At 42.7% G+C, this 27,811-nt stretch overlaps 1 protein-coding gene and 1 long non-coding RNA gene across 8 annotated transcripts in view; one reads left to right on the top strand and one right to left on the bottom strand.

Annotated features, from left to right (window-relative positions):
- Positions 1 to 5,565, bottom strand: part of DOCK3 (dedicator of cytokinesis 3) — an 899,254-nt gene extending 893,689 nt beyond the window's left edge. For 6 of the 7 annotated variants that reach the window (XM_053600715.1, XM_053600720.1, XM_053600716.1 and 3 more), the window contains exon 1: positions 5,198 to 5,565. In XM_053600715.1, coding sequence (XP_053456690.1) covers positions 5,198 to 5,234 — 37 coding nt within the window. In that variant the 5' untranslated portion in view covers positions 5,235 to 5,565. Of the gene's footprint in view, positions 1 to 5,193 lie in introns of all 7 variants that reach the window. The other variant, XM_053600721.1, reaches the window with a different exon arrangement.
- A 96-nt stretch (positions 5,566 to 5,661) lies between these two features.
- Positions 5,662 to 27,811, top strand: part of LOC128592023 (uncharacterized) — a 50,443-nt gene continuing 28,293 nt past the window's right edge. The window contains exon 1 of the long non-coding RNA XR_008381744.1: positions 5,662 to 5,784. This is a non-coding gene — a long non-coding RNA (uncharacterized LOC128592023). The remainder of the gene's footprint in view (positions 5,785 to 27,811) is intronic.

The raw sequence follows: 27,811 nt of genomic DNA, 5'->3' as shown, positions 1-27,811 counted from the left end.
TAAAAGTATCAACACTGGAACTAAAATCCTAATATAGCATAACCAATAATGCTTACACATTGGGAATAATTTCAAATCATTCATATAATCGTGAGTAAAGACACAGGAATTTAAAAAACATTCAAAGCCTGGTACAGTGGCTCAGGCCTATAATCCTAGCACTTAGGGAAGTCAAAGCAGGAGAACTGTTTGAGGGCAGGAGGATTGTTTGAGATCAGGAGTTCAAAACCAGCCTGAGAAAAAGCTACTAGACCTTGTCCCTAGAAAAGAAAAAAAAAAAAAAAATCACAGAAAAATTAGGCAGGTGTGGAGATGTGTACCTGTAGTCCTAGCTTCTCAGAAGGTTGAGACGGGAGAATCATTTGTATGCAAGAATTGAGATTGCAGTGATCTATGATGATGCCACTGCACTCTCATCTGGAAAACATATCAAGATTCTGTATTTTTAAAGTACTAAAAGTTAATGGCCATTCTTTTGAGATTTTTGTGCTTCAGAGTGTATCTTAAAATGCTAGACAGAAAATGATGCCACATTCACAACTTTAGCTTAATGTTTCTAATACTGCAAAATAAAATGAACTATAAATCTGAATTCTATTCAATAATGTTGTATATTAACTTTTCTATTAAAAAGTTAATAATTTCATATTATTTCCTGTTTGCTTTACAGAATGAGAGATCAAAATAAATCCCTCTTGCTTTACAAGACACTCAATAGATGTTTTATTAAACTCAACTTCTAACAATGTCTTAAAAAGCGGCAATAGTACCCAACATGCTCCTCAGGGCAGTATTATCACAAAAACCTGCTTTCCGAACTTGGCATATACATCAATGTAAATCACTGCATTCAGAATTGAAACGATAATTACTATGTAGTCTTACAGGATATTATGGCATAAAGCTCAAGCAGAATCATGAAATGTGGAAGTTCTCTGTAAACACTAAACCCCTGATGAGAAGCCATCTAAAACATCCTCACTTTTCAAAACAAAATAAAGTCGTAGGAATATGACATCTACCCTAGAAGTAGTAGGGCCCTTCCAGAGACTTCAAAGGTTGGGCTTCCATGAAGCAAGCAACTGAAGAGCACACTGCCCTTAGTCTATTTCAATAAGTTTTAGTCAGTATACTAACAACTTTACTCAAATTTTGTGAACACTGGTTCTTTCGGATCTAGTTCTGTAGACCTATTCCCTTCCCACCTTCAGATTCCTCTTCACCACCAGATCTTTATGAGTTAAATTTCTTGTAAGGACTTGAAGCTTAAAAAAAAAAAAGTGGTTTTCTTCCCCTCCCTATCAAAAGGAAATCCAGCAAGTGGAAATTAGGTAAAAGTAAAGCAGAAAATATGCATTACTTTCTAGATTAGGGAAAAAAATACGTTACAAAAATAAAATGTAAATTATTCTCACGAGGAAAAAAATTTTTCATGGTCTACTAAATGGAGATTAGGAAAGAATAATAAATGTCCTGAATTATCAAAAAAATTGCCTCGTGACAGCAGAAGAACAGAATGACCTTCTGAGGCAGCTTCCACTTCCAAGATGTCAAACTAATAACATATTAATTTGCATCTTTACTGCTTTTCTATTCTAGTTTGTGTTTTACCTATTGTTGATGTTTGCTACTGCTGCTATTGGAAGGTGAGAAAAGTATTTTCTTGGTTTTTGTTGTCTGTGTAGGTAGTTTTGGTAGTATCAATATGAGGAAAGACAACTGTTTCACAAAAATAGCTGGGTTTTCCTCACCTAATGCACTTTACAGCAGGAAGTTTCTTAGAAGGTATAATACAAAACAGAAGGATGAAGGACTTTCTAAGCATTCATAGCAATAGAAAGGAAAGCAGAGATTCTCTAAGAGGTAAAGAGACATAAGGAGTCAAAACTTGGGCTAACAGGCTCAGTAAAAAACAGCCTATAATCACAATAGAGGAGAGCAAGACAGTCAAGTATATCACAAAATATTACTCATTGCCAAAAAGAAAATTAAGGGAATATAAAATTGTTGAAGGACAAAAAAGGTTTAACAACTTTTCTTCATCTGTATAATAAAAAGAACATTAAGACTATACTGAGAATCGGCTCAGAGTAATGTAAGTGAGAATCCTCAGCAAGCAAAGTGATTGGCCCATCATAGATCCTCAAAAAAGGACAATGGCCTCACCATCATCTAAACTCAATCACAGAATACAACAATGGAAAGTAAAGTTCAAGCATCACCCAGTCCTAAATAAATAAGCCAAATAATTCAGAAATGTTGTAACCTGTACAGAATTCCTACATTGTAAAAAATTTTAAAGACAGTAAGATACTACTATAGGATACTATACGATCTCAAAAGCTAACCATTGTCGAATACAGATAAAACAGTTGAAGAGAAAAAAACTCTTTGCACTGCCATAACTGCCTCATCAACATCAGGGCAAATGGAGGTCCTCTCCTTATATTTTTTCAAATTGGTAGGAAGTATAAGTTTCCCTCCTCACTATAGAATTAGAGATTGACAAATAGAGATAGAAATCTGTGCTCCAAGTTAATCATAAAAATCAAAGCTGAAAGTCAAAACATGCCCTGAACGGGAACAATGACCATGGTTAATTTTTTTTTTTTTATTTGAGACAGAGTTTCACTATGTTGCCCAGTAGAGTGCTGTGCAGGAACCTCAAACCCGTGGGCTTAAGCAATTCTCTTGCCTCAGCCTCCCAAGTAGCTGGGACTGCAGGCACCCACCACAATGCCCAGCTATTTTTTGATTGTAGTTGTCATTGTTGTTTGGCAGGCCCAGGCTGGGTTCCAACACACCAGCTCTGGTGTATGTAGCTGGCGCCTTAGCCACTGAGCTACAGGTGCCCAGCCAATCGTGGTTAAATTTTCAAGCTAGTCCTCCAGCAATTAAACAAAGTAGCCAAAATGCCATTTTAATTGACTTTTCCCATTGTAAGTACAATATTTATGCTATTTTATATGGTAAACAGGATTTTATTAAAAGGCCTAGGAGTGGGCTGTGCCTGTGGCTCAAAGGAGTACTGCGCAGGCCCCATATGCCGGAGGTGGCGGGTTCCAACTCAGCCCCAGCAAAAAATTGCAAAAAAAAAAAAAGGCCTAGGAGTGTAGCCCTAACATGCTTTTGGGGGAAAAAAACTGTCCTGAATTTTAAACAATTTGCTCACAAACTTTTAGAGTAGACCATAACCAAGAAGGGACAGCATAAAAAAGCTCTGAGATAAATAGGGGGAGAGTTGCCTAGTTTGGCAGAAAAGGCATCCAAATTATACTACACCACAGCTGCTGAGGACATTTCTTCAGAATAACTTTCTCATTTAACAAGCATTTAAGTCCAGTCCTATACCCAATGCTGTACCTCTTTGCAAAGAATAAAAACGTTTCTAAAGTTAAACACATAGTCCTAGGAATGCAAGAATTTCTTTCCCTCTTACTGGGTAAATCACACCCCAAATCCTTGTGCTTTGAGGTTGACTTACACCAACCTTGATTATCCTGCATTGGCTCTGTCTCAAAACTAATACACTTACTATAAAAACTAATATACTTATTATAACTATTAGTGTAAGTACTGAGGGAAAAAGAAGAAACTAACATTTATTAATACTCTCATTCAATTTTGACAACCTTGTTAGACAGCAAAACATTATTTCCAATTTACACATTAAGAAAGTGATAGTAAATAACTTACACAAAGCACCAGTAAAGAGAAGCCAGGATTCTGAATTCCACCTTTTCCATTACTCAAAGGTTCTTCCCCAAAAGGGAAGAAATCAATCACTTAGATGCCACTAGACAGTTGAACACTTTAACATCTACTACTGGGTATTCTATTTAAGCAGTTCTGACACCGAGTTATGGAGAAGAGAAAACATCAACTCCTAATTTCACATAGTCAACTTAGTATTCGGGGAATAATAAGGGTTTGTAAAAGGTCCCTAGAGGTGAACCCTGGCTATTTGCATCATTTCCCAATTCCTTCTTGACAGACTCTAGAACTAGACTTCCTCTATCACTTCCATCCTAGCATAGCCTATTTATTTAGAAAGGTAACTTTCAAAACAAGACTCTACCAGCATAGAAGACCTCTTTCCAGGTCCTTAAATTTAAATAAATTGCATTTTTACATGACTTTTTCACATAGCTTGCCTGTATTCCAAAAGTATTCCGAAACATGTTACCACTGCAGTTTAAAAAGTTATTTTGTAGTGAATTATGAACTAAATCTTGATTAAACTGCAATAAAAATGGGAAACAAAAATCTTTGTTTGGATAGATTTTCTATCTAAAATTTTCCCGTTACAAGTTTAGGGGGAAAACAACCTGTACATTCAACATTTTAAATGTTTCTAACTGAACAAAATGATAGGTGACTATAATAATGCAATGCGCCTTAACTCTATCACGTAATTGGCACAAAACACTGACATTGTAAAACATTCGAAACATTCAATCCCTTAAATTATTGGGTATTCTTTTTAAAGAAGTTGAATGTTACAAGAATTATTCAGCTTTTGGAGTTTAATACTTAAAACTGACAAAAGAAGATTTTAAGAGAAATAACCGCCCCTTTTGAAAACAAGAATTTTAAAAACAAAACCGGGTCCATAAAATATCTATATTTAATACAGATGCGTGTCAAAAAAACACTTCCCATCTTAAGGCAATTATTTCTAATACTGAAAGAAAAACAAATTAAAACGGAGGAAACATTTGCAGTCAAAAGTCTGCAAAATTTTGAACTGAGAAAATGATGTCAACGTGTTTCATCCTTGTTTTTGTAAGGTTCCAGTCCAAAATTAAAACAGCCGTCCGTTTTACCAACTCAGGTATGGCAACTCATTAAAATCGAGGTTTGGGGGCAAAGAAAACAAATTCCCTGAATTTGGATTCCGGGGTAAAACTGCCCTGTGCCCCACACCAGAAACCTCAGGCGACTGCCCGGGCCTCGCCCGCCCCTCCCGCGGGCCGCACCTGCTGGGGCCGCGCCGCCAGCGCCCCCTGCCGCCCTCGGCGCACCCAGAAATCTGCACCCACTCCCGACCCCGCACCCACCCGCCCCCGCGCCTGCCCTGCGCGGAGGCCGAACAGCCTGCGGGCAGGGGCGGGGAAGGAAGGGTGCTGAGGCGGGGCAGGGAAACAGGGCGCGTCCTCGAGAATCCTAGCCGCTGCCATGCTCGAGCCTCACCTACCTACGCCGTATTTCTCCTCCTCTGTGGGGGTCCACATGGCCGGGCCGGGAGCGGCCCCGCGGGTGCGGCGGCCGGGCGACAGCGCGGCAGGGACGGCCGCGGGCCCGGCTGTGGCGCACCGCAAGCAGAGGTGGGGGCGGTCAGGCGGCGCGGGGCAGTGAGCGGCGCATCCCTCACAGGCTGTCCGAGATGCCACTGCCACCGCTGCCACGTCTGGACCGCGAGGCTCCGTGTGTGGCGCAGCAGCTCCAGGCGGCGCGGGCGAGAGCTCGCCACCTGTCCGTCGCCACCGCTCCCGCGCCGCCGCTCGCTTCCTCACAGCTCCGCTCTCGGTGCTGCCGCGTCTCAGCTGGCCTCAGCGGGCTAGCAGGACGCCCGCGCATGCGCCACTCCCCACCGCGCAGGGGCTCGCGCTGTTCAGGCTCGCGCCGCCCGAGCCCGCGCGCGAATCCACGCGCCGCAGCCGCGCGCCAACGGAGGCAAATCTGCGAGAGGCGATGGGACCGTAGGGCCGCCGCAGGACAGGATCTTCAGCCGGCTGTGGACCCTCAGACGCAGCAAACTCTGGAGCTGCCAAGGCTGGGCAGGTGGGCGACCTTCCATCCCCCACGGGTTTCCATTTACATTGCCTCTGGCCAGAAGCACGGAGATGGCCAGGGACCCCCCCGGGTGGGAGAGGGGAGACATGAAAAAAGAGGAGACGATACCATTTTGAAACCCACCCCATTTGCATCCAGAGTTTGGAAAGGTTCCTAGAACCACAGTGTGCATTCCTACCCCTAGCTCCTGGGTTCTTGCCTTGCTGAGTAGGCCTGAGGGGTGAATGTTTTGGAGTCGAACAATCACAGCAACTTTTCTGGTAAGGAAGCACTTCCTCTTGGGGCTCTGAGGGCTCCTACCCAGGGCACAGTCTCCTATGTGGTCCTGAGTAGTTCTAGTTCTGACATGAAACTTAACCCCTCCCTATCTCCTCCTTAAGAATTCATTTATTCTGGTATCTATAGATATCACCTTGTGACCCCAAGTCAACCAGTCAGCAAACACCAGGAAATGCAGGACTTCTCCTTTCCACCTACATCTGGACTCACATGGTGTGTCCACCTCTAATCCCAGCAGATTCATCTATCTCTGTCACCAGTACTACCAAGTCAAAACACTGGTGTCATTCCTCACTATCTTAGACAGCCATTCTTCAAAATCAACACTTCCCTTGGAAGAAGTCTGCTCTGATCTGGCAGCCAGCCCACTGATTCCTTCCCTCCTTTTTCTGGGATTCCAGCTGTGTTCAGTATATTCAGTCTTATTTCAGTATATTCGGTATATTCAGTCTTATTTCCCTCATAAGACTGTCAGCTCCCAGAAGGCAGGTACCAAGCTAAAGTCATATTTCTAGCCCCTCAGCACCCAACCCAACAACTGGTATATGGTTATTGAGTGGAAAACAAGACTAATAAAAGATTATTTTGGTAATCAAGAGATCTTTTTGATCTACCTTTAGAGTGTCCTTTATCAGGCCTGGGAAGAAACCTGACAGTACTCACCTGAATTATTGCCACCTCCTCCCACCTTCTGATCTGCAGGCTCCTCCCCCACCAATGAAAGGTGCCCACTTCTGCCCAGTAAATGTCTATTCTATGAATGTTTACATTTCTCAACAGCCATAAATTTCTCCCTTTTTTGGAGGGTGAGGTGAGGTGGGGGACCAGGAACATAACAACATATGTCCTTATTTATGTAGCTGTTTCAGGAAAATAGACCCCTGCCCAATAGCCATGATGGAATGAAGCTGCAGTCCCAAAAAGTTCTCTCTAGAGCAGTGGTTCTCAACCTTCCTAATGCTATGAGCCTTTAATACAGTTCCTGTGGGTCATGACCCACAGATTGAGAACTGCTGCTCTAGAGAGCTATCCAGCAAGGGGGACTGAACTACACAGGCCTTCTGAATAATCCTAAAGCTCTTATTTCATCCTCAAGTTCCACTCCCTTGTCTGTGATACGTGATGATAGTCATAAAGCCTAAGAGCCAGTTTTTACAAAGTTTACTCTCTTGTTGACCGTCTGAATCCATCTTAAATGATGGCTTTCCAAGACAAAGTCCCCCTTCATAATGGCCCATCTCCAGGATTTAACAAACCTCAGCTCCAGGATGAAAGGGCATTAAGCACAACCAGGGAAGGGGGAAGAAAGGGAACCAAGGTGAGAAAGAGGGTATTTGATAAGTCCTAGACTCCTAAACTCTTGCTGTTTATACTAAATTTAGATTGTTTTCTCTAGTTGAAGTAAAAGCACCTTGCATATGTTGTAGAGAATTGGCCTAAAGGATCATGCACCTGCTCTCCTATGCCCCCTAGGATCTGATTTGAGCTTGTCCTTCCTCTGGCCATCAGTCCACTCAACATAAACCCACACATACCTTTCTAACATGTAAGCTAACTTCCAGCTTGCTTCTGAAAATCAGGACCCACAGCACACTAATCTCCCCTCCTCTCACCCACTCTTCCTTGTGTTCTCAGTACCACCCAGTCCCATTTCCTGTTCCTTCTCAGGATCCCCAGGAACTTACCATGCTGTTTTTACCCCCTGTCTCCCAATTGCATCCTCTCCAGATGCACAGCTCTTTCTACAGTTCCAGGAGCACTATCCCTGTCAGTACCATCATCCCTCTCTAGCCTTCTTTCTTCTCCCTATCTGCATCTGACTTCAAAAGAGAATCATTCATTCCAAATACTCTTATTTCAGCATAATTCATTTGATAGTCAGCCATGAAGTTCTGGTTTTTGACCTTATCACCTCCCAGAAACTGCTCTCCCACAACTCCCCAGGGCCATCACAGTTTTACTCCATTCCCTAGCCCTGGCTGGATCCTGGTGTACAGTACCACTCAACCATGTCTTCTCCTCTCTTGAAATATGGATTTACCTCGCCTTCCAAGGACTGTCTCGGGGCCACTTTTCTCAGGAAGTCTTCCCTAACTGCCCCTTGTTCAAGGAGATTTTTCTCTCCCATTAAGTCCTTTCCTACAGCACTCAGCTCATCCTCCTCTAAGAGATCAAATGTGTCTACCTTGCACTTGGGCAAACATCTGTTTCTTTCTTCAATGGCAAGGATTGTTCTTCATTTATTTTTACTCCACACAGATACTAGCATAGTGCCTACCACCTAACAGGAATTTAACATGTGTCTGGGTTTTTACATTTTCAGTAAATCATCTGCCTATAAATTTACTGATACCCTAATGAAATAGGTTGGAAAAGAACTGAAATGTTACCTTAGGAAGTTACAAATCTCTAAATTCAGAAGCTTAATTAAATTTCCTTGTTATGGGGACATTGGTTTTAATTAAAAATTCATTGATATATCTTGAGTACCTTTATAAAAAATAAACATGGTGGAACAATTTATCTAAGAAACAAACAAGACTGCAAATGGGTCTGCAAACAGTTTGACTTTTCAGTATTACTTTGGGGTTTAACTCATTACCTTACAAGGCAAATTGCAATTTAATGAGTGAGGAAGGAATCAAGTTTTAAGCAGAAATTCTTTAAGACTGGTGGCTATTAAAAATAGCCTATAGGCCAGGCACGGTGGCTAATGCCTGTAATCCTAGCACTCTGGGAGGCTGAGGCAGGCGGATTGCTTGAGCTCAGGAGTTTGAGACCAGCCTGAGCAAGAACAAGACCCCCATCTCTAAAAATAGGCAGGTGAAGTGGCAGGTGCCTATAGTCCCAGCTACTCAGGAGGCTGAGGCAAGAAGATCGCTTGAGTCCAAGAGTTTCAGGTTAAGCCAAAGAGTATGAAGTTGCTGTGAGCTATAATGCCATGGCACTCAACCCCAGGGAATTCAACCCCAGAGTTTTGAGTGAAATTCTGTCTCAAAAATAAATAAATAAATAAAATAGCCCATAACCGGCCAGGCATAGTGGTTCATGCTTATAATTCTAGCACTCTGGGAGGCCAGGTGGATCACCTAATCTCAGGAGTTTGAAACCAGCTTCAGCAAAAGCGAGACCCCCCATCTCTACTAAAAATAGAAAAACTAGCCAGGTGTAGTGGCAGAAGTCTTTAGTCCCAGCTACTCAGGAGACTGAAGCAAAAAAGATTTCTTGAGCCCAAGAGTTTGAGGTTGCTGTGAGCTATGATGCCACAGCACTTTAACCCAGGGTGACAGAATAAGACTCTGTCTTAAAAAAAAAAAAAGAAAAAATAGCCTATAACCAAACAAATTTTGTAAATATTGTACAGGAAATGCAGAGAGCATCATCTTTTTTTCTTAAATGGAATTTAAGTTGATCAATAACTTTTTTATCATAAGCAAACTCCATAATGTTAAATGCCTCATCACCTTTGGTGAATGAGACTGGCTCTTTACAAAGCTCAATGAGCTACAATTCACATGTTTTCTCCCTGTTTTCGACTGCCTGGAGAATCAGAAAACAGCACTTAAGGAGCCAGCCGGTTTGATGACTCAGCTCATAAAAACAATGTGTGGCCACAAAGATGATGTTTATCCAGGAGCATTCTGGAGGTTCTTGCTACTAAAGTCAGCAAGCAGTGGGTAAGTGGCAAACGATGCTCATTCTGTCAAGATTTTCTGGTAGCAGTGCCAACACAGCACTCACTTCCCTCTCCCAGTGGTTGATGTCATCTAATGCTTTGTCAAAGTGGAATGGTAGGAAAACTTCAAGGAAAGGTAAGGGGTATAGAAGCAAATCCAAGCAAAGTGCAGGTAAGCAGTGCCATTCTGCCTTCTCTTGATTAGGAAGTACCAACCACTGTAGCTTATGCCCATACAAAGCCCAGGGACAGGTAGATGAAAGCCTCAAGAATACATGTTACCCAACTCATCTCTGCCCTTCTGGATTCCTCAAGATGAAAGCCTCAAGAATACATGTTACCCAGCTCATCTCTGCCCTTATCGTTAGTAACACATCTGCAGAGCTAGTTTTCTTCATGGCACAGAGACACCCAAGCTAGTGAAGTTCGCTTCACCATCACCTCATATTGTCCTCCAAAGAAACACTTTTTAGGAAGCCTCTTTCCTGGAGGAATAAATACAGAATAGGTTAACACAGAGATGGCTGACAAAGTTAGGGTTCTTTCAGGTGAAGAGACCTAAAGTGACCAAGAAGATAGTATTAGAATTTTGTTTTAAATTTTGTTTCATCTGACTATCTTTGCATTAGGGAGGGGAAAGAAAAGAGTGTGAAAGAGAGACAGATTAAGCAGTGCAATATTTCATTATTTTCCCGAAAATGACAAACTTTAACCATCTGTTCTTATTTTATCAGCCCATTCAAAATATTATTAAAATGTGGATTCCTTACAGTTAACCAGGGTATTCAAATGAGAAATGATAAAAGCTCCCCTGATTTCAACTCCTGGAAACTGATATGGCACTTCTGGATAAGCTGTAGCTACCAAGCCCCATTATGAGAATGTTTACAGATGTGTCAGGGAATCCTCAGCACTTCCTTCCTGTCCACTCAAGACTGTGAGCTGCCTAGAGATAGTGCTATGTTATATACCTTTTTTAGTTTCCAGTGCCTTAGCACTGACATATAGTAGGTACTAGTAAATATTGCTTGATAGAATACTTTAGTAAATGAGTACTTTTATTGTTTCTAGAAATTTACATTTTTATTTCAATGAGGTTTTTGTTTACTTATTTTTCTGACCAGGAAAAAAGGTGGAAATAGAATCAAAGACAAGATACCCCCTGGAAGGATGAGCAAATAGAAACTTGGCATTACCTAGTTCTCCTTTCCCTTTGGGGGAAATACTCATGCCCTTGAATTTCTTCACTAAGTCACTAAGGAGGGATTGAAATTAAAAACCTTGGAGAGTAATTAGCAACAACACGTTCTAATGTCAAGAAGTGAATTTTATGGGACTATATTTGTAATATTAATTGGGCCTCCGTGTAGCCAAATGGTGAAATTATTGCTCCAATACAAATAGACCCAAAAGAGAAAAAATCCCAGAATAGCACAGATATTGCAAACCAGGACAGAGGTGATTTCTCTACACATAAAAACCAACCAATTGCAATACCTTTACCAATTCACTTGAGTCAAGTGCAAAACAAAGCCTATTTGCTTAGTGTAGCACCACCTACCCCATCTCTGAATTGCTGTGGGACTGAGAAAAGTAGGGGAACTAAGCCTTTGTTCCCACCAACTCTTCATACTTTTAATCTTGAAGTGTGAGAAATTTAAATCATTCATTAATCAAAAGTTTATTGGAGCACCTAATATGGACCATATCTGGGGCAAATGTTCATAGTCGTTCTTATCACACAGTTTACCTTCTTGTTGGAGAAAGAGACATTGAACCAATTATCACAAAAGCAAATCTCTAGGAGAAAAGATAACAAAGGGAATTTTAGCCAGGAGGCCTGACCTAGTTTGCAAGTCAGGAAAGACTTCCTAGAGGAAATTATGTTTAAACTAAAGCCAGACAAATCAGCCAAGTAAAGAAAGTGTTCTGGACAGAGGGAAAAGTATTTGGAAAGGAATGGGATGGCCAGTGTGAACAGAATATGTTATGTGAATGACCATGTACATGGAGAAGAGGGAGAGATGTGGCTGGACGAGGAGATAGAGACAGGTGTTGGGGCCTTCCTGAGCCTTATGACGTTAGGGTACCAACCACTGCTAGACCTTAGGTCAGAAGCAGAGATAAGATACATGAATAAGACCAGGCCCTGCAAGGAGATCCTTGGACTTACTGAGGCAACACCCTAGGTAAAGGCCTATCCCTTGGCATACCAGGCTCAGAGGCACTACTGCACATTTCTGAATTCTCTGTCCATTCAACAAAGACTGTGCAGAAGCATCAAGGACCACTCCAGGTTGCTCTCAACTCCTTGAGCCAATCCTTCCTTTCCTAGAATGTATACCAGTGCCCAGTGTCCAGTCTTCAACTCCCAGTTCATAGGGTAAGAGAAGAGTCTGGGGGGGGCTCTTATCAACTACATCCCTCCCTCTGCCAAGGGTCCCCGGGAAGAATATTGCCAAGCATGCCAAGAAGCAATAGCCCTGAATCTGATCAAGGACCACCGATAATCTTTTCTTGAGCAACATTTAATAGAAGATGAAAAAAAGTCTTTCTCAAACTCTCTTACAAGAGCACACCTTGGAAGGTGCACTTAAAACAATGCAGGGCACAACCCAGGGGACACTAGGAATAGTATTTACCCTTTCACCACTGACGAAGAGCAACTCTAAGAAATGGAGATTATTCTCTTATCCAATTACACTGAAGGTGATGGATCAGAATTTATAATATTCAGTCATGAATTATGGAATGATCAGAGAAACAATCCCCATTCGGAAATCTGCCATACTAGAAGCCATAGCAATTTTACTTTTTCTTTTTTTTTTTTTTTTTTTTTATTAAATCATAGCTGTGTACATTGATATGATCATGGGGCATCATACACTCAATTCATAGACCATTTGACACATTTTCATCACAATGGTTAAGATAGCCTTCCTGGCATTATCTCAGTTACTGTGCCAAGACATTTACATTCTACATTTACCAAGTTTCGCAAATACCCCTGTAAGATGCACTACAGGTATAATCCCACCAATCCCCCTCCGCCTACCCACCACCCCCCTCCCTCCCCTCCCTTTCCCACTTCCCCCTATTGTTAGGTTGTAACTGGGTTATAGCTTTCATGTGAAATCCATAAATTAGTCTCATAGTAGGGCTGAGTACATTGGATACTTTTTCTTCCATTCTTGAGATATTTTACTAAGAAGAATATGTTCCAGCTCCATCCACGTAAACATGAAAGAAGTAAAGTCTCCATCTTTCTTTAAGGCTGCATAATATTCCATGGTGTACATATACCACAATTTATTAATCCATTCGTGGATCGATGGGCACGTGGCCTTTTTCCATGCCTTAGCAATTATGAATTGGGCTGCAATAAACATTCTGGTACAAATATCTTTGTTATAATGTGATTTTTGGTCTTCTGGGTATGTGCCCAGCAGAGGAATTACAGGATTGAATGGCAGATCTATTTTTAGATCTCTGAGTGTTCATATATCTTTCCAAAAGGAATGTATTAATTTGCATTCCCACCACCACTGCAGAAGTGTTCCCTTTTCTCCACATCCACGCCAACATCTCTGGTCTTGAGATTTTGTGATATAGGCTAGTCTCACTGGAGTTAGATGATATCTCAAAGTAATTTTGATTTGCATTTCTCTGATGATTAAAGATGATGAGCATTTTTTCATGTCTGAAGGCCGTGCACCTGTCTTCTTCAGAGAAGTTTCTCTTCAAATCCCTTGCCCAGCCTGCGATGGGATCCCTTGTTTTTTTCTTGCTGATGCATTTGAGTTCTCTGTGGATTCTGGTTATTAAACCTTTGTCAGAGATATAACCTGCAAATATCTTCTCCCATTCTGAGGGCCGTTTGCTTGCTTTACTTACTGTGTTCTTGGCTGTGCAGAAGCTTTTTAGTTTGATCAAGTCCCAGTAGTGTATTTTTGAAGCTGCTTCAATTGCCCGGGGGGTCCTCCTCATAAAATACTTGCCCAGACCGATTTCTTCAAGGGTTTTCCCTGTACTCTCTTCTAGTATTTTTATAGTTTCATGTCTTAAGTTTAAATCTTTAATCCAGTGAGAGTCTATCTTAGTTAATGGTGAAAGGTGTGCGTCCAATCTGTCTTCTGCAGGTTGCCAGCCAGTTCACCCAGCACCATTTGTTAAATAGGGAATCTTTTTTCTTTTTTTTTATTATTAAATCATAGCTGTGTACATTAATGCGATCATGGGGCACCATACACTGGTTTTATAGACTGTTTGACACATTATCATCACACTGGTTAACATAACCTTCCTGGCATTTTCCTGGTTATTGTGTTAAGACATTTATATTCTAAATTTACTAAGTTTCACATGTACCCTTGTAAGATGCACAACAGGTGTAATCCCACCAATCACCCTCCCTCCACTCTTCCTCCCCTCTCCCTCCCCTCCCTGTCCTCCTTCCCCACATTCTTAGGTTATAACTGGGTTATAGCTTTCATGTGAAAGCCATAAATTAGTTTAATAGTAGGGCTGAGTACATTGGATACTTTTTCTTGCATTGTTGAGATACTTTACTAAGAAGAATATGTTCCAGCTCTAGCCATGTAAACATGAAAGAGGTAAAGTCTCCATCTTTCTTTAACGCTGCATAATATTCCATGGTGTACATATACCACAATTTATTAATGCATCTGTGGATTGATGGGCACTTGGGCTTTTTCCATGACTTAGCAATTATAAAATGGGCTGCAATAAACATTCTGGTACAAATATCTTTGTTATAATGTGATTTTTGGTCTTCTGGGTATATACCTAGTAGAGGAATTATAGGATTGAATGGCAGATCTATTTTTAGATCTCTAAGTGTTCTTCAAACATCTTTCCAATGTATTAATTTGCATTCCCACCAGCAGTGTAGAAGTGTTCCCTTTTCTCCACATCCAGTCCAACATCTGTGGTCTTGGGATTTTGTGATATGGGCTAATCTTACTGGAGTTAGATGATATCTCAAAGAGTTTTGATTTTCATTTCTCTGATGATTAAGGATGATGAGCATTTTTTCATAAGTCTGTAGCCCGTGCACCTGTCTTCTTCAGAGAAGTTTCTCTTGAAGTCCCTTGCCCAGCCTGTGATGGGATCACTTGTTCTTTTCTTGCTTATACGTTTGACTTCTCTGTGGATTCTGGTTATTAAACCTTTGTCAGAGACATAACCTGCAAATATCTTCTCCCATTCTGAGGGCTGTTTGCTTGCTTTACTTACTGTATTCTTGGCTGTGCAGAAGCTTTTTAGTTTGATCAGGTCCCAGTAGTATATTTTTGAAAACCCTCAAATTGCCCGGGGGGTCCTCCTCATAAAATACTCGCCCAGACTGATTTCTTCAAGGGTTTTCCCTGCACTCTTTTCTAGTATTTTTATAGTTTCATGTCTTAAGATTAAATCTTTAATCCAGTAAGAGTCTTAGTTAATGGAGAAAGGTGTGGTTCCAGTTTCAGGCTTCTACAGATTGCCAGCCAGTTCACCCAGCACCATTTGTTAAATAGGGAATCTTTTCCCCACTGAATGTTTTTAATTGGCTTGTCAAAGATCAAATAACGGTAAGTAGCTGGGTTCATCTCTTGGTTCTCTATTCTGTTCCATACATCTACCACTCTGTTTTTGTGCCAGTACCATGCTGTTTTGATCACTATCAATTTATAGTATAGTCTGAGGTCCAATAGCATGATTCCTCCAGCTTTGTTTTTATTTCTGAGTAATGTCTTGGCTATTTGAGGTTTTTTCTGATTCCATATAAAATGAAGTATTATTTTTTCAAGATCTTTAAAGTATGATAGTGGATCTTTAATAGGGATTGCATTAAAATTGTATATTGCTATGGGTAGTATGGACATTTTAACAATGTTGATTCTTCCCAGCCATGAGCATGGTATGTTTTTCCATTTGTTAACATTTTCAGCTATTTCTTTTCTTAGAGTTTCATAGTTTTCTTTATACAGATCTTTCATGTCCTTTGTTAGATAAACTCCCAGATATTTCATCTTCTTTGGCACTACTGTGAATGGGATAGAGTCCTTGACTATTTTTTCAGCTTGACTATTGTTGGTATGTATAAAGGCTACCGATTTATGAATGTTGATTTTGTAACCTGAGACGCTGCTGTATTCCTTGATCACATCTTAGAGTTTTGTAGTAGAATCCCTGGTGTTTTCCAGATATACAATCATATCATCTGCAAAGAGCGAAAGTTTGATCTCTTCTGACCCTATATGGATACCCTCGATCACCTTTTCTTCCCCAATTGCAGTGGCTAAAACTTTCATTACAATGTTAAAGAGCAGTAGAGACAATGGGCAGCCTTGTCTGGTTCCTGATCTGAGTGGAAATGATTTCAATTTAACTCCATTCAATACGATATTGGCTGTGGGTTTGCTGTAGATGGCCTCTATCAGTTTAAGAAATGTCCCTTCTGTACCAATTTTGTTAAGTGTTCTGATCATGAAGGGATGCTGGTTATTATCAAAAGTTTTTCTGCATCAGTTGAGAGAATCATATGGTCTTTGTTTTTTAATTTGTTTATGTGCTGAATTATACTTACAGTTTACGTATATTGAACCAGCCTGGAGACTCTGGGATAAAACCGACGTGGTCACGATGTATAATTTGTTTGATGTGTTGCTGGATTCTGTTTGTTAGGATCTTGTTGAATATTTTTGCATCAATATTCATTAATATATTGGTCTATAATTTTCCTTTCTTCGTCGGTCTTTTCCAGGTTTGAGGATCAGGGTGATGTTCATTTCATAGAACATATTGGGTAGTCTTCCTTCTTTTTCCCCATTTTGTAACAGGTTGAGTAATATAGGTACTAGTTCCTCTTCAAAGGTTTGGTAGAATTCTGACATGAAGCCATCTGGTCCTGGGCTTTTCTTTTTAGGGAGATTTTGTATGGTTGATACTATTTCAGAACTTGATATTGGCCTGTTCAACATTTCCACTTGATTCTGGCTAAGTCTTGGAAGGTGACGTGCTTCCAGGTCAGTTTCCTTCAGATTTTCATATTTCTGAGAATAAAGTTTCTTGTAATATTCATTAAGGATTTTTTGAATTTCTGAGGAGTCTGTTGTTATTTCGTCTTTGTCATTTCTGATTGATGAGATTAGAGGATTTACTTTTTTTTTTTCTGGTTAGGTTAGCCAAAGGTTTATCTATTTTATTGACCTTTTCATAAAACCAACTTTTTGAATTATTGATCTGTTGTATAATTGTTTTGTTTTCAATTTCATTTAATTCTGCTCTAATTTTGGTTATTTCTTTTCTTCTACTGGGTTTGGGGTTGGAATGTTCTTCCTTTTCCAGTTGCTTGAGATGTCCCATTAAGTTGTTAACTTCCTCTCTTTCTGTTCTCTTGAGGAAGGCTTGCAGTGCTATAAATTTCCCTCTTTGGACTGCCTTTGTGGTATCCCAGAGGTTCTGATAATTTGTGTCTTCATTGTTGTTTTGTTCCAAAAATTTGGCAATTTCCTTCTTAATCTCATCTTTGACCCAGCTATCATTCAGCATAAGTTTATTTAACTTCCATGTTGTTGTATGAGTATACAGATTCCTGTTGTTACTGACTTTGACTTTTATTCCATGGTGGTCTGAGAAGATGCAAGGAATAATTTCTATTCCTTTAAATTTACTGAAGTTAGACTTGTGACCTAAGATGTGATCGATTTTGGAGTATGTTCTGTGGGCTGATGGGAAGTATGTGTATTCAGTTTTGTTGGGACGAAATGTTCTGTAGATGTCTGCTAAATCCAAATGTTGGATGGTTAGGTTTAAATCTAAAATTTCTTTGCTCAGCTTCTTATTGGAGGATTGATCCAACACTGCCAAAGGAGTGTTGAAATCTCCGGCTATTCTGGAGCTGGAGGAAATCAAGTTGCTCATGTCTGTTAGAGTTTCTCTTATAAATTGAGGTGCATTCTGGTTGGGTGCATAAATATTAATAATTAAAATCTCATCATATTGAGTCTACCCTTAACAAATATGAAGTGACCATTCTTATCCTTCCTTACTTTTGCTGGTTTAAAGCCTATTGTGTCTGTAAATAGAATTGCAACACCTGCTTTTTTTCTGATTACCATTTGCCTGAAATATGGACAGCCATTCTTTCACCCTGGTTTGGTTATGGCAAATTTCTTCAACATATGAATGTCATTAAAGTATTTAATTTCTCCATCATTAATGAAACTCAGTTTAGCTGGATACAGGATCTGGGGTTGAAAGTTATTTTGCTTTAGGAGATTAAAAGTCGATGACCACCCTCTTCTTGAAAAGTTTCAGCAGAGAGATCTGCCGTCATTCTAATATCCTTCCCTTTGTAGGTAATGGATTTCTTACATCTGGCTGCTTTCAGAATTTTCTCCTTCATATTAACTTCAGTGAAGTTAATTATGATATGTCTGGGGGATGTCTTATTTGGATTGAGTCGTGCTGGGGTTCTGAAACTGTCTGCTATCTGAATCTCAGAATCTCTTGGCATGTCTGGAAAATTCTCTTTCATAATTCCATGGAGAAGGGCCTCTGTGCCTTGCGAGGCCACGTCTTCACTTTCAGTGATTCCAATGAGGCGGATATTAGCCTTTTTCGAATTATCCCAGAGCTCTCTGAGAGAATGATCCGTTTTTGCTCTCCATTTCTCTTCCTCTTTGAGAGTTTGGGAGCGTTCAAAGGCTTTGTCTTCAATGTCAGATCCTTTCTTCTGCTTGCTCCACTCTGTTACTGAGGGCTTCTACTGTATTTTTCAGATCTTTGAGGGCTGCAAATTCTTGCTTCAGTGCGTAAAATCTTTGGTGGTTTTGTCTTTAAATTCATTAAATTCTTGAGACAACTTTTGAATTTCTCCTCAAATTTCTAATTCCAAACTTTCTCCATTTTATTAATCTTGTTTGCAATCCAAATTCTGAATTTGATTTCTGACATATCGGCCAGCTGTTTATGAATGCAATCTTCAGTTATATCTGCCATATCTTTCCTTTGGGGGGATGGTTGATCTATACTGGTTATTCATGTTACCAGAGTTTTTCTGCTGATTCCACCCCATGATTATTTTACACCATTTGATATTTCCCCTAGAGCTTTGTCGAGGACCCGTACGGTGCTACGGCCTGAGAAACTGGGGAGCTGTTTGGTGTGGTGGGACTAAGTGGTTCTGTGTTGTTTTCAGCTGTTCTCTGTCCGACCCTAGTGAAACAGTTACTCTGGGTTGAAGTCTCAGCTGTGGAGAAATACCAACAATTAAGTCACCCGGCCCCCACAGGCAACAATTGGAAAAGGAAAATCAAACCTTCCTACAACCACACACCCAGGGCACCACTTGGATAGTCCTCAGGCGATTGGCTCAGTTCAAAAGGTCCAAATCAGTTGTCTCAGTCAGCACCTGTCTCAGGTGGGAGAGTTTAAAAGGTTCTCTTCAACTGTATCGCAGGGGTCTGCTGACAACTCAAATATGACATGCTCCGGTGCTCTGTGAAGTCAGGAGGACCCACCCAGCAAATAGATTAGTCTGGGAAGGTTGATGCCACCTTCCCCACCTCGCACCTCTGTCACACCCAGTCACTGATAGCCCCGCAGGGCTGTGACCCAGTTGCCTTCAATTAGCAGATACTCCAGGGGTTTGCACCTGCCTGAATCACAAGGAAATCTATATCTGCTCAGCCAGGCCGCTGCGCTCTGCCTCTATCCAGCAGGGGGAGGTGAAGCCTGACAACCTCGGGCGCTTGATGGAGGCTGGGGGGGTGTTCACTCAGTTCCAGCCCCGCTCCTGATTGATGTTACTGACAGAACTGAACAGAACAACTTTGCGAGAATTTGTTTCTGTCCCTGCTAACTTCCCCTGTAGAAGAGAAGCTGTTTTGAGTTCCCCGAGCCTGCACCTCAGGCCCTGTCTTTACTCGTGCAGGTTTGTATTCGGTTAGCTGTCATTTCTAGCCTCCTGCCTTCCTTTGTCTATAGGCTGACAATCCCCTGAGAGCCAGGTGCGTCTTAGGCTCAGTAAAGCGGTCCTCTGGGTCAGCCCCACCCTGGGAATTTCCCAGCTCTGCGCATGCGTTTTCTAGTCCCCGCACTCCACCCAAGCCGGTACCACCTCAGGTAAACCCTTTACTCATGGGGCCTGCGTTTCCGTCCCAGATCTGTTCCGTGGTAGTTGCCACCTGAGAAGATGCCCGGCCTCCTCTGGTTGCCCAGGGCGACAGGAGTAGTGGCTTCGGAATATCTGGGAGTGAGCCCTATTATTGCCATAACCGGCTGCTGCTCTGCGCCTCGGGGCACCGCTGCTCCGGTGTGGTTCCCTCTCAGCCAACTGTCCTCTCCTCACTCCTGTGCCGCACAATCAGCACTGACCAGCATCAGTCCAGACCCTGTCCACGCACCTTGAGAAATCACCCGAGAATCTGGGCTCCTGGGGGTCAGGCCTCCAGACCTCAGAGTGAGAGTAAAGGGGAGTGCTGGGAGCTCAGAATTGCAGGTAGAGAATATATACAGTTTTATGCCTGGCAGGAGAACACTGTGGCACCCTAGTAGGGACGGTAGGTCCAGTTTTTAGAGGGTCTCTCCCGTGGAGTGTAGTGGGAGGACCTTTGAACTCTGCTCATTTGTTTGTGGGGCACTCCGAGCCATTCTTATGGGGGAGGGGACTCCCATCTGCTTGGTGATAGATTTTGTACCTTTTGTTTTTATCCTTGTCACAGCTCACCTCAGCAGGGTTGATGTGTGTTCTTCAACCTTCTCTTGGTGCAGCTCTAATCCACCAGGTTACTTGCTAAATTTCTCTCCTTTAACTCTCCTTCTGGACGGGAGTCTCTGTGGAAAGCTGGCTTCAGTCAGCCATCTTGTCTCTGCCCCTGCCATAGCAATTTTTCATGAAAACTCATCACCAGGTGGCCCCTACCAAAACCACACCTGCACCCAATCTATCCCACCCCAACCCCAATCTGTCACTCTAACCCACTGCCAGGCTTGGGCTTTTTCTAATTTTAAGTGACCTAGCAACAAACAGGGAGTAGAGCTGGAAGGCTCTAGAGCAGGCATCCTCAAACTTTTTAAACCGGGGGCCAATTCACTATCCCTTAGACTGTTGGAGGGCCGGACTATAGTTTAAAAAAAAAAACTATGAACAAATTCCTATTCACACTGCACATATCTTATTTTGAAGTGAAAAAAGAAAAAAACGGGAATAAATACAATCATACCGCCTCATGTGGCCCATGGGCCACAGTTTGAGGACCCCTGCTCTAGAGTCAGAGCTGGGTTCACATCTGGCTCTAGACACTTCCTAGCTGGGTGACCCTAGGCAAGTAGCTTAATCTCTCTCAACACAGAACTTGGCACAGGGTAAATGTTCACTAAACACTGGAATCTTGCTTCCTTCTCACTAGCTCAGATTGCTTCCCAGAAATTGTGGGTCTCCTTATATTTGTGGAATCTGCTTCTCCTCTGAGCCAGTCAGTGAGAACTGGTTTGGTTATCCCTGCCCAGTTGGGCTGGCCTCCTGCATCTACCTCTTACCAGCCAGCACTGGCTTCTTCTTGTTTGTTTGTTGTTCTTTTTGGGTTTTTTTGTTTGTTTGTTTTTTGCAGTTTGTGGCCAAGGCTGGGTTTGAACCCACCACCTCTGGTATAAAGGGCCGGCACCCTACTCCTTTGAGCCACAGGCGCTGCCCCAGCACTGTCTTCTTTAACATCAGAAAAATATTAATTTCCCAGAGCTATATCCATGGTTCAATGCCCTTGAGAACTACATATTCTGTTAATTCTCCTCCATGACTATCAGACCCCCCTGCTCATCGCCACTCTCCTTAGAGCCACAGAGTCCTCAGCTGCCAAGGTATGTAGGTCTGTTTCATTTTGCACTTGCTTAAAGGTCAAACATGAATTTCTCCCTATTAGTGCACTGTGTCTTGTCATACAGACTCTCTGTTTCATGGATTAGTCATAGTCTTGCTATCAAATTAAATATTCCACCCTGGTTATTTTTAGAGAAATCTTTTTCTAACTTTACATGGTGCAATGATGTGTATGCTCCCACAGCTCTAGAATCCAAGCATTACTAGGTGGACTCCACATTCCTCTAGAAAGCAGTAACCAGTGGAGTAGTGGCATTTATAACCTGGCTCCATGGACTTCTTCCAGCCCAAAACAATTAACCCCCCATGCCTTGATTGATCTAATCATTCATCACTCAGTCCCATAAAGAACCAAATGAGGCTCTTAGCACAATTGTGAATGAAGCAAAGCACACATCTGTTCCATCCCAACCTCTTATTTGGCTTTCTTTCATCCTAGTACAAGGGCACTAAGGGCAATTATGCCCTGATACCCTGTACCCTCCTGGAAGTCCCCTTTCAGGAAAGGGTCTGTCACTCTATCTGACTGAGGCCTGAGTAAGTGACAATGTTTACATCCATTCCTGCTCCCATAGGTTCTGTCTGCATACTCAGGCTAGCATTAATAGGGAAATGAGGCCCTCAGAACAGAATTTTAGACTTAACTGGGGTGGGTATGCATGGGAAAGGAAGGTCTTGCTAAGAGAGAGTCTTCTTCATCTACTTAAAGACACTGTGAAGATGTGAAGTGGTATTTACCTTGGGCCTTAAGGACCTCACAGCATAACTGAAGCAACAAATCCCACAGAGTGACAAAATAATTCAAGACAGGATTTAGCATTTCCCCCTAAGGCATGGTCTTGGGGAGAATGGCAGATTTTCCACTCCTATGCTCCACTGGCTGTGACATGCAGGGCTTCACTCACCAAGAGCAAGTGAGACTGGGGTAGAAGGGAAAATCAGCCTATTCTGGGGTTAGTTCACAGGCTCATTTGACCTCACACTAAGCTCCTTCCTCTCCCAAGCCTTCATCAGTAAAGAAGGTAACACGTTTGCCTCTTTCTAGGTTTTATTTCTCAACTTGTTTAAAACTGGGATGAGGAAAAAAGGACTACATATTAAAGACCCTCTCAGAGAGCCCTGGAGAGCCCCTGTAGACTCTAAATGCTTCAGCCATTCAAAGGCAGGGAAGGCTGCATAGATTGGAAAAAATCCAGAAAGGCTTGGCTGAAGAAGCAAGGTCTCAGAGGATGAGTTTAATTGAACATGGCTCAGGATTAGATGGGGGCACTCTTAGAGAAGGTCTCATGAACCAAGGCCCAGAGAGAGGAAGAAGCAGAGATGAGTGAGAAGTAATGACAAGGCCAGTGTGACCAGAGCCCAAGATTTCCCCAAGGAAAATGGATCACTGATTTCAAAGATTTGTTATATAGTAGTGTTAAAAATTAAAGCTTAACAGGTGGTTAGAAAAAAAGTGAATTAATCCAAAAGGGATAATGAAGACTCAAACATTCACAGGACTAAATTAAACTATCTCTATAAAAAAAAGTTCAGACTGGCTTAGTTATATACCCAAATGATAAACCCATATATGTAAAAGTTCCATATTTAAGATTTTTTTAAAAAAGGAAATCTTGGGAGAGGTATCAGGTGATTGGAGGAAACTATGAAGAATTCTGAGCAGTCAGTTTCTTGAGGCCTCTTCAAGGTTCAGGGGAAGTGGCTAGGGAGTCAATATTGGCCTAGAAGAGAATATACAAGGCAAGCTGAAGGCTGTTGTGAAGTATTCAGGAGGAAGAATGTAACTGTGAAGACTGGCTGAAGATGTGGAAACAGTGCAGAAAGACACAAAGATTTGATCTTGAATCATTCCAGCAGGTGAAGACAGTCCTAGCAGAGAAAGATGAGCCATTCAGAGAGCCCACTGAAAAAGGTACTAATGGGTGTGACCCAATGGGATCCGCTTCCTCTCATGAGGGAAAATAAAACTAGTAAGTGAACAGATGGAGAAATGACCATTTCCTTTAACCCCCAAAGAAAGACAAATTGAAGCTACCTAGGGAGGTTCTGATGGGACCTAGCACCAGGGGGAACTCCAGAGTCAAATGGTTTATGAAGTGAGTGTATGATGCCCCATAATCATATCATTGTATACAGTTATGATTTAATAAAAAAAATTAAAAAAAAAAGACCAGTTTGGGCTGTGGAGTCAAAGCAGACTCGTTTCATCAAGGGGTATTAGGTGTAAAATGGGTGAGAAGGGCACCTGCATCTAACTGCTGCCAGGGTTGCATGAGCTGAGTGTTTTAGCATCCATTTGTCAACAATGTGAATATTCCTCCTTCCTTCCATTGGACAAGAAGCCCCAGTAAGGGGCAACTGCAGGTCTGGCAGCATGAGAACTGCTCAAGTTACCTGGAAAACACATCTGGTACTCAAGAATGTCCCCAGGGACTAGGGGTGGGGATTCATGCCTATAATCCTAACACTCTGAGGCCAAGGTGGAAGGATTGCTTGAGGCCAGGAATTTAAGACCAGCTTGAGCAAAAGATAGACTTTATCTCTACAAAAAATAGAAAAAAATAGCTAAGCATGTTAGTACACACCTATGGTCCCAGCTACTTAGAAGATTGAGGCAGGAAGATCACTTGAGCTAATGAGTTTGAAGTTTCAGTGAGCAGTGATAATGACACCATGACACTCTAGCAATGGCAACAGAATGAGACTCTTATCTCGAAGGAGGAGGAGGAAGAGAGAGGATGGAGAAGGGAGAAGGAAAAAGGAGGAAGAGGGAAGAAGAATGCCCTAGGGAGGGCTTGTCAAGGAAGACTAACCAAAGGTGGGCATGAGCCACAGGTTGATGATGACTTGCTTAGGAGTCACCTTGGGCTATCCCTGAGCATCCAGCCATAGTCCTAGTCACCCTTAAAGAGGGATATCTACCCTAAGGCTACACTACTAGAGTCTGGAAGAAATTGTCAGGTAAATTCCTCCACTCCTACTTCATCATTGCCAACTCCTAGGTGAAGCTGCCCCAAACCACTCTCTTAATCTGTCCCTTCCCTTCAATCCAAGTTCTCTAATAGCTCCCTGTTGCCTTCGGAGAAGTGCCAATACTGAGTATGGCATTTTTTTTTCCACTCCAGGTTAGGTACTTAAGGCTTAAAAGTGGCCCTACCCTCCGCCTCTCTGCCCTTCCCTTGCCACACCCCCAGCCCAGATGCAGTAAGACCATTCCCAGAGCCATCTGTGCCCTCTCTTCTCTGACCTTCTCAAAATTCCATATTCCTTCCAAACCTACCTCAAGTCACAAGTCCAAGAAAAGCTGCAATTCTCCTCCCATTACCTCCATCCACATTCCCCAATCTGTGAAGATATCCTAGTGCTGAAGAGTCTATAGGGGGTAACCTTGTCTCCAGCCAGACCAGGACTTCAACTCACTCCATTGAGTCTATCATTTCCACAGTTGCAGCCCCACCCCATCCTTAGGATGCAACCAGGAAACCCCAATCCACCCTTTGGGCACTCTAGTCTTGGGAGTGGTGGGGAGGGAGACATCAGCAACCAGTCCAGGAGCCAGAGGTCTCAGACATGAAGAACCCCCAGAAGAACCTGCACAGGGCAGAAATAGGGCCCAAAAGCCCCCTTGTCAGGCTTTGGAGTTCTCTAGGCACTGGTAGTCTAGCAGCCCCAAGCACCAGCCTCCTTACACACCTACTCTTCTCTCCAAGCTATGGTCAAAGTCCCTATTATACCTGATCCCAGTGCCAAACACTGATGCTTACTGATGCTCTCCTCACCAAAAGGAAAGCCGAAGTAAAGCCATAGAAACCCCAAAAGCAGTCATTATAAATTCTAGTCAGGAAAGAGCAAAAACAGAAAACTGTTGAAGCCAGAAGAATCTGAGAGGGAACTTTGAGGCCAGGGAAGGAAAAGTGGCCAAACCGGTGGACAGGGAGACTGCATGGTGGGCTAGGCTGAGAGGCTGGCATGTGTACCTCAGGGTTTTTGTTTTTGTTTTTGTTTTTGTTTTTTTGAGACAGTCTCACTATGTTGCTCTCAGTAGAGTGCCATGGCGTCACAGCTCACAGCTACCTCCAACTCTTAGGCTTAAGCGATTCTCTTGCCTCAGCCTCCCAAGTAGCTAGGACTACAGTGCCCGTCACAATGCCCAACTATTTTTTGGTTGCAGTTGTCATTGTTGTTTAACTGGCTTGGGCCGGCCTCGGTGTATGTGGCTGATGCCATAAGCACTATGCTATGGGCACCAAGCCTCAGGTTTTTGGTTTTTTTTTTTTTTTTCATTTATAAAATGGGAATTAAATGCGATAAGCTACTTTCCAGCTCTGACTTTTCAGATCCTATCTCGAACTTCCCACCCATTCTAGCTCTCAAAGCCTTTTTTTGTTGTTGTTGTTGTTGTTGTTGCAGTTTGGCCAGGGCCAGGTTTGAACCCACCACCATCAGTATTTGGGGCTGGTGCTCTACTCACTGAGCTACAGGCACCAGCCTCAAAGCCATTTCTGAACCATGCCTGTGTCAACCTTTGCTATTCCTGGATCTACTCTCATCCTTGTAGGTCTGGGTTTGGCCAGACCTACATGAAGGCAAGAAAGTGCAGATGCCCAAGAGACATCATATTTTCCTCCAGGTAATCGGACTCTGACGACAAAATATCAGAAGCCCTGAAGCTGGACCCACAAGCTCTTATAGGTCCTCTAGTCCTGATGTCAGCCTTCCCTGCCCCCAAGTTAGGACCTATCCCGGGAGGCCTCTTTTGTTCATAGTTCCATCTACTCACCTTCTGGGTGACCTTAGGTAAATCAGCTAACTTTTGGCTACCTTCCTTCCAGAGGGCAGAAACTGAATGCCTGCTCTAAATGCCTTCTCTAAATCCCCTCTCACTGCATTCTTACCACTTCCAAGGCAACCCTCCAAACTTCAGGTGAGAAGGATGTACTCCATGAAACTGGCTCTAAATGCCTTCTATAAATCCCCTCTCACTGCATTCTTACCACTATCCAAGGGAGGCTGGACAAGGCCAACACTCTCCAGGCCAAATTGTGCTTTTTCTTACTCCTCAAATACTCAAAAAGCCTTTTCAGCTATAGATAGGGCCTTTGCATTTACTATTCTCTCTGCCTAGGATGCCCTCTCTCTTTTTACAGTCAATTCATCTTCAGCTAATGTCTCTTTCTCAGAGACCTTCTTGACCCTTCTGTCCAGGTCTGTCACTCGCTCTATGGCTATGGGCTCCATCATTGGAAAAGGAGTCTCATCTGCCTAGTTTGGCCCAACCAATAGCATAGGGAAGCCTGCCCTGACAAATGGGCTTAGCCCAGCCCCTCACCCACTGTATGTGGGCCAGTCCATCCCCTCAGCCAACTAGTGGCCCTGTGCCCCACAGTTTCTGGCCCTTGTCATGACGCTGTGAGGAAGGGTTCTGTGAGTCTGCCTGGCTACCTGGGCAGAGCCTTCTCTGCCTTACCTGTCTCCCACAGCAGCTCTGGCCAGCGCATTGCCTCCTACTAAGTTCTGACCTGGCAAGGACCTTTAGGGAAAGAGAGGCCTCCAGAGTAGGTGAGCAGCTCTGTCAGAAAGGAACTCTGACTGCAGCTTCTCCAGGAAGTCTGACTCCTTTCTGAAGGCTTTAGCCTGTGACTCAACACTTCCCTGAATGTCATCATTCCCTACACAGTCTCTTATGTGAAGTGAATTTTTTTAGGATCTACGACATGCTGGGAGCTATGCAAAATGTTATGTCTTAGGGAGCGCTTGTGGCTCAGTGGGTAGGGCGCCGGCCCCATATACTGAGGGTGACGGGTTTAAACCCAGCCCCAGCCAAACTGCAACAAAAAAAAAAAAAATAGCCAGGTATTGTGGCAGGTGCCAGAGACTGTGGGGCACAGGGCCACTAGCTGGATGAGGGGATGTAGTCCCAGCTACTGGGGAGACTGAGACAAGAGAATCACCTAAGGCCAGGAGTTGGAGATTGCTGTGAGCTGTGAGCGGTGATTCCATAGCACTCTACCAAGGGCAATAAAATGAAACTCTGTCTCCAAAAAAAAAAAAAAGTCATGTCTTACCTTTCACAGTCTCATGGCCTGGGGGTAGGCATTGCTATCTACATGTTCTCATGAAGAACAGGGCTCAGAGAGGTTAAGGGAGTTGTCCAAGGTCACAGAATGGAGTCAGGA

Source organism: Nycticebus coucang, chromosome 8 (genome assembly GCF_027406575.1).
Source record: "Nycticebus coucang isolate mNycCou1 chromosome 8, mNycCou1.pri, whole genome shotgun sequence".
NCBI classification, from domain to species: Eukaryota; Metazoa; Chordata; class Mammalia; order Primates; family Lorisidae; genus Nycticebus; species Nycticebus coucang.
Note: the sequence above shows the minus strand (reverse complement) of the source record. Positions and strands in the feature narration are given on the sequence as shown.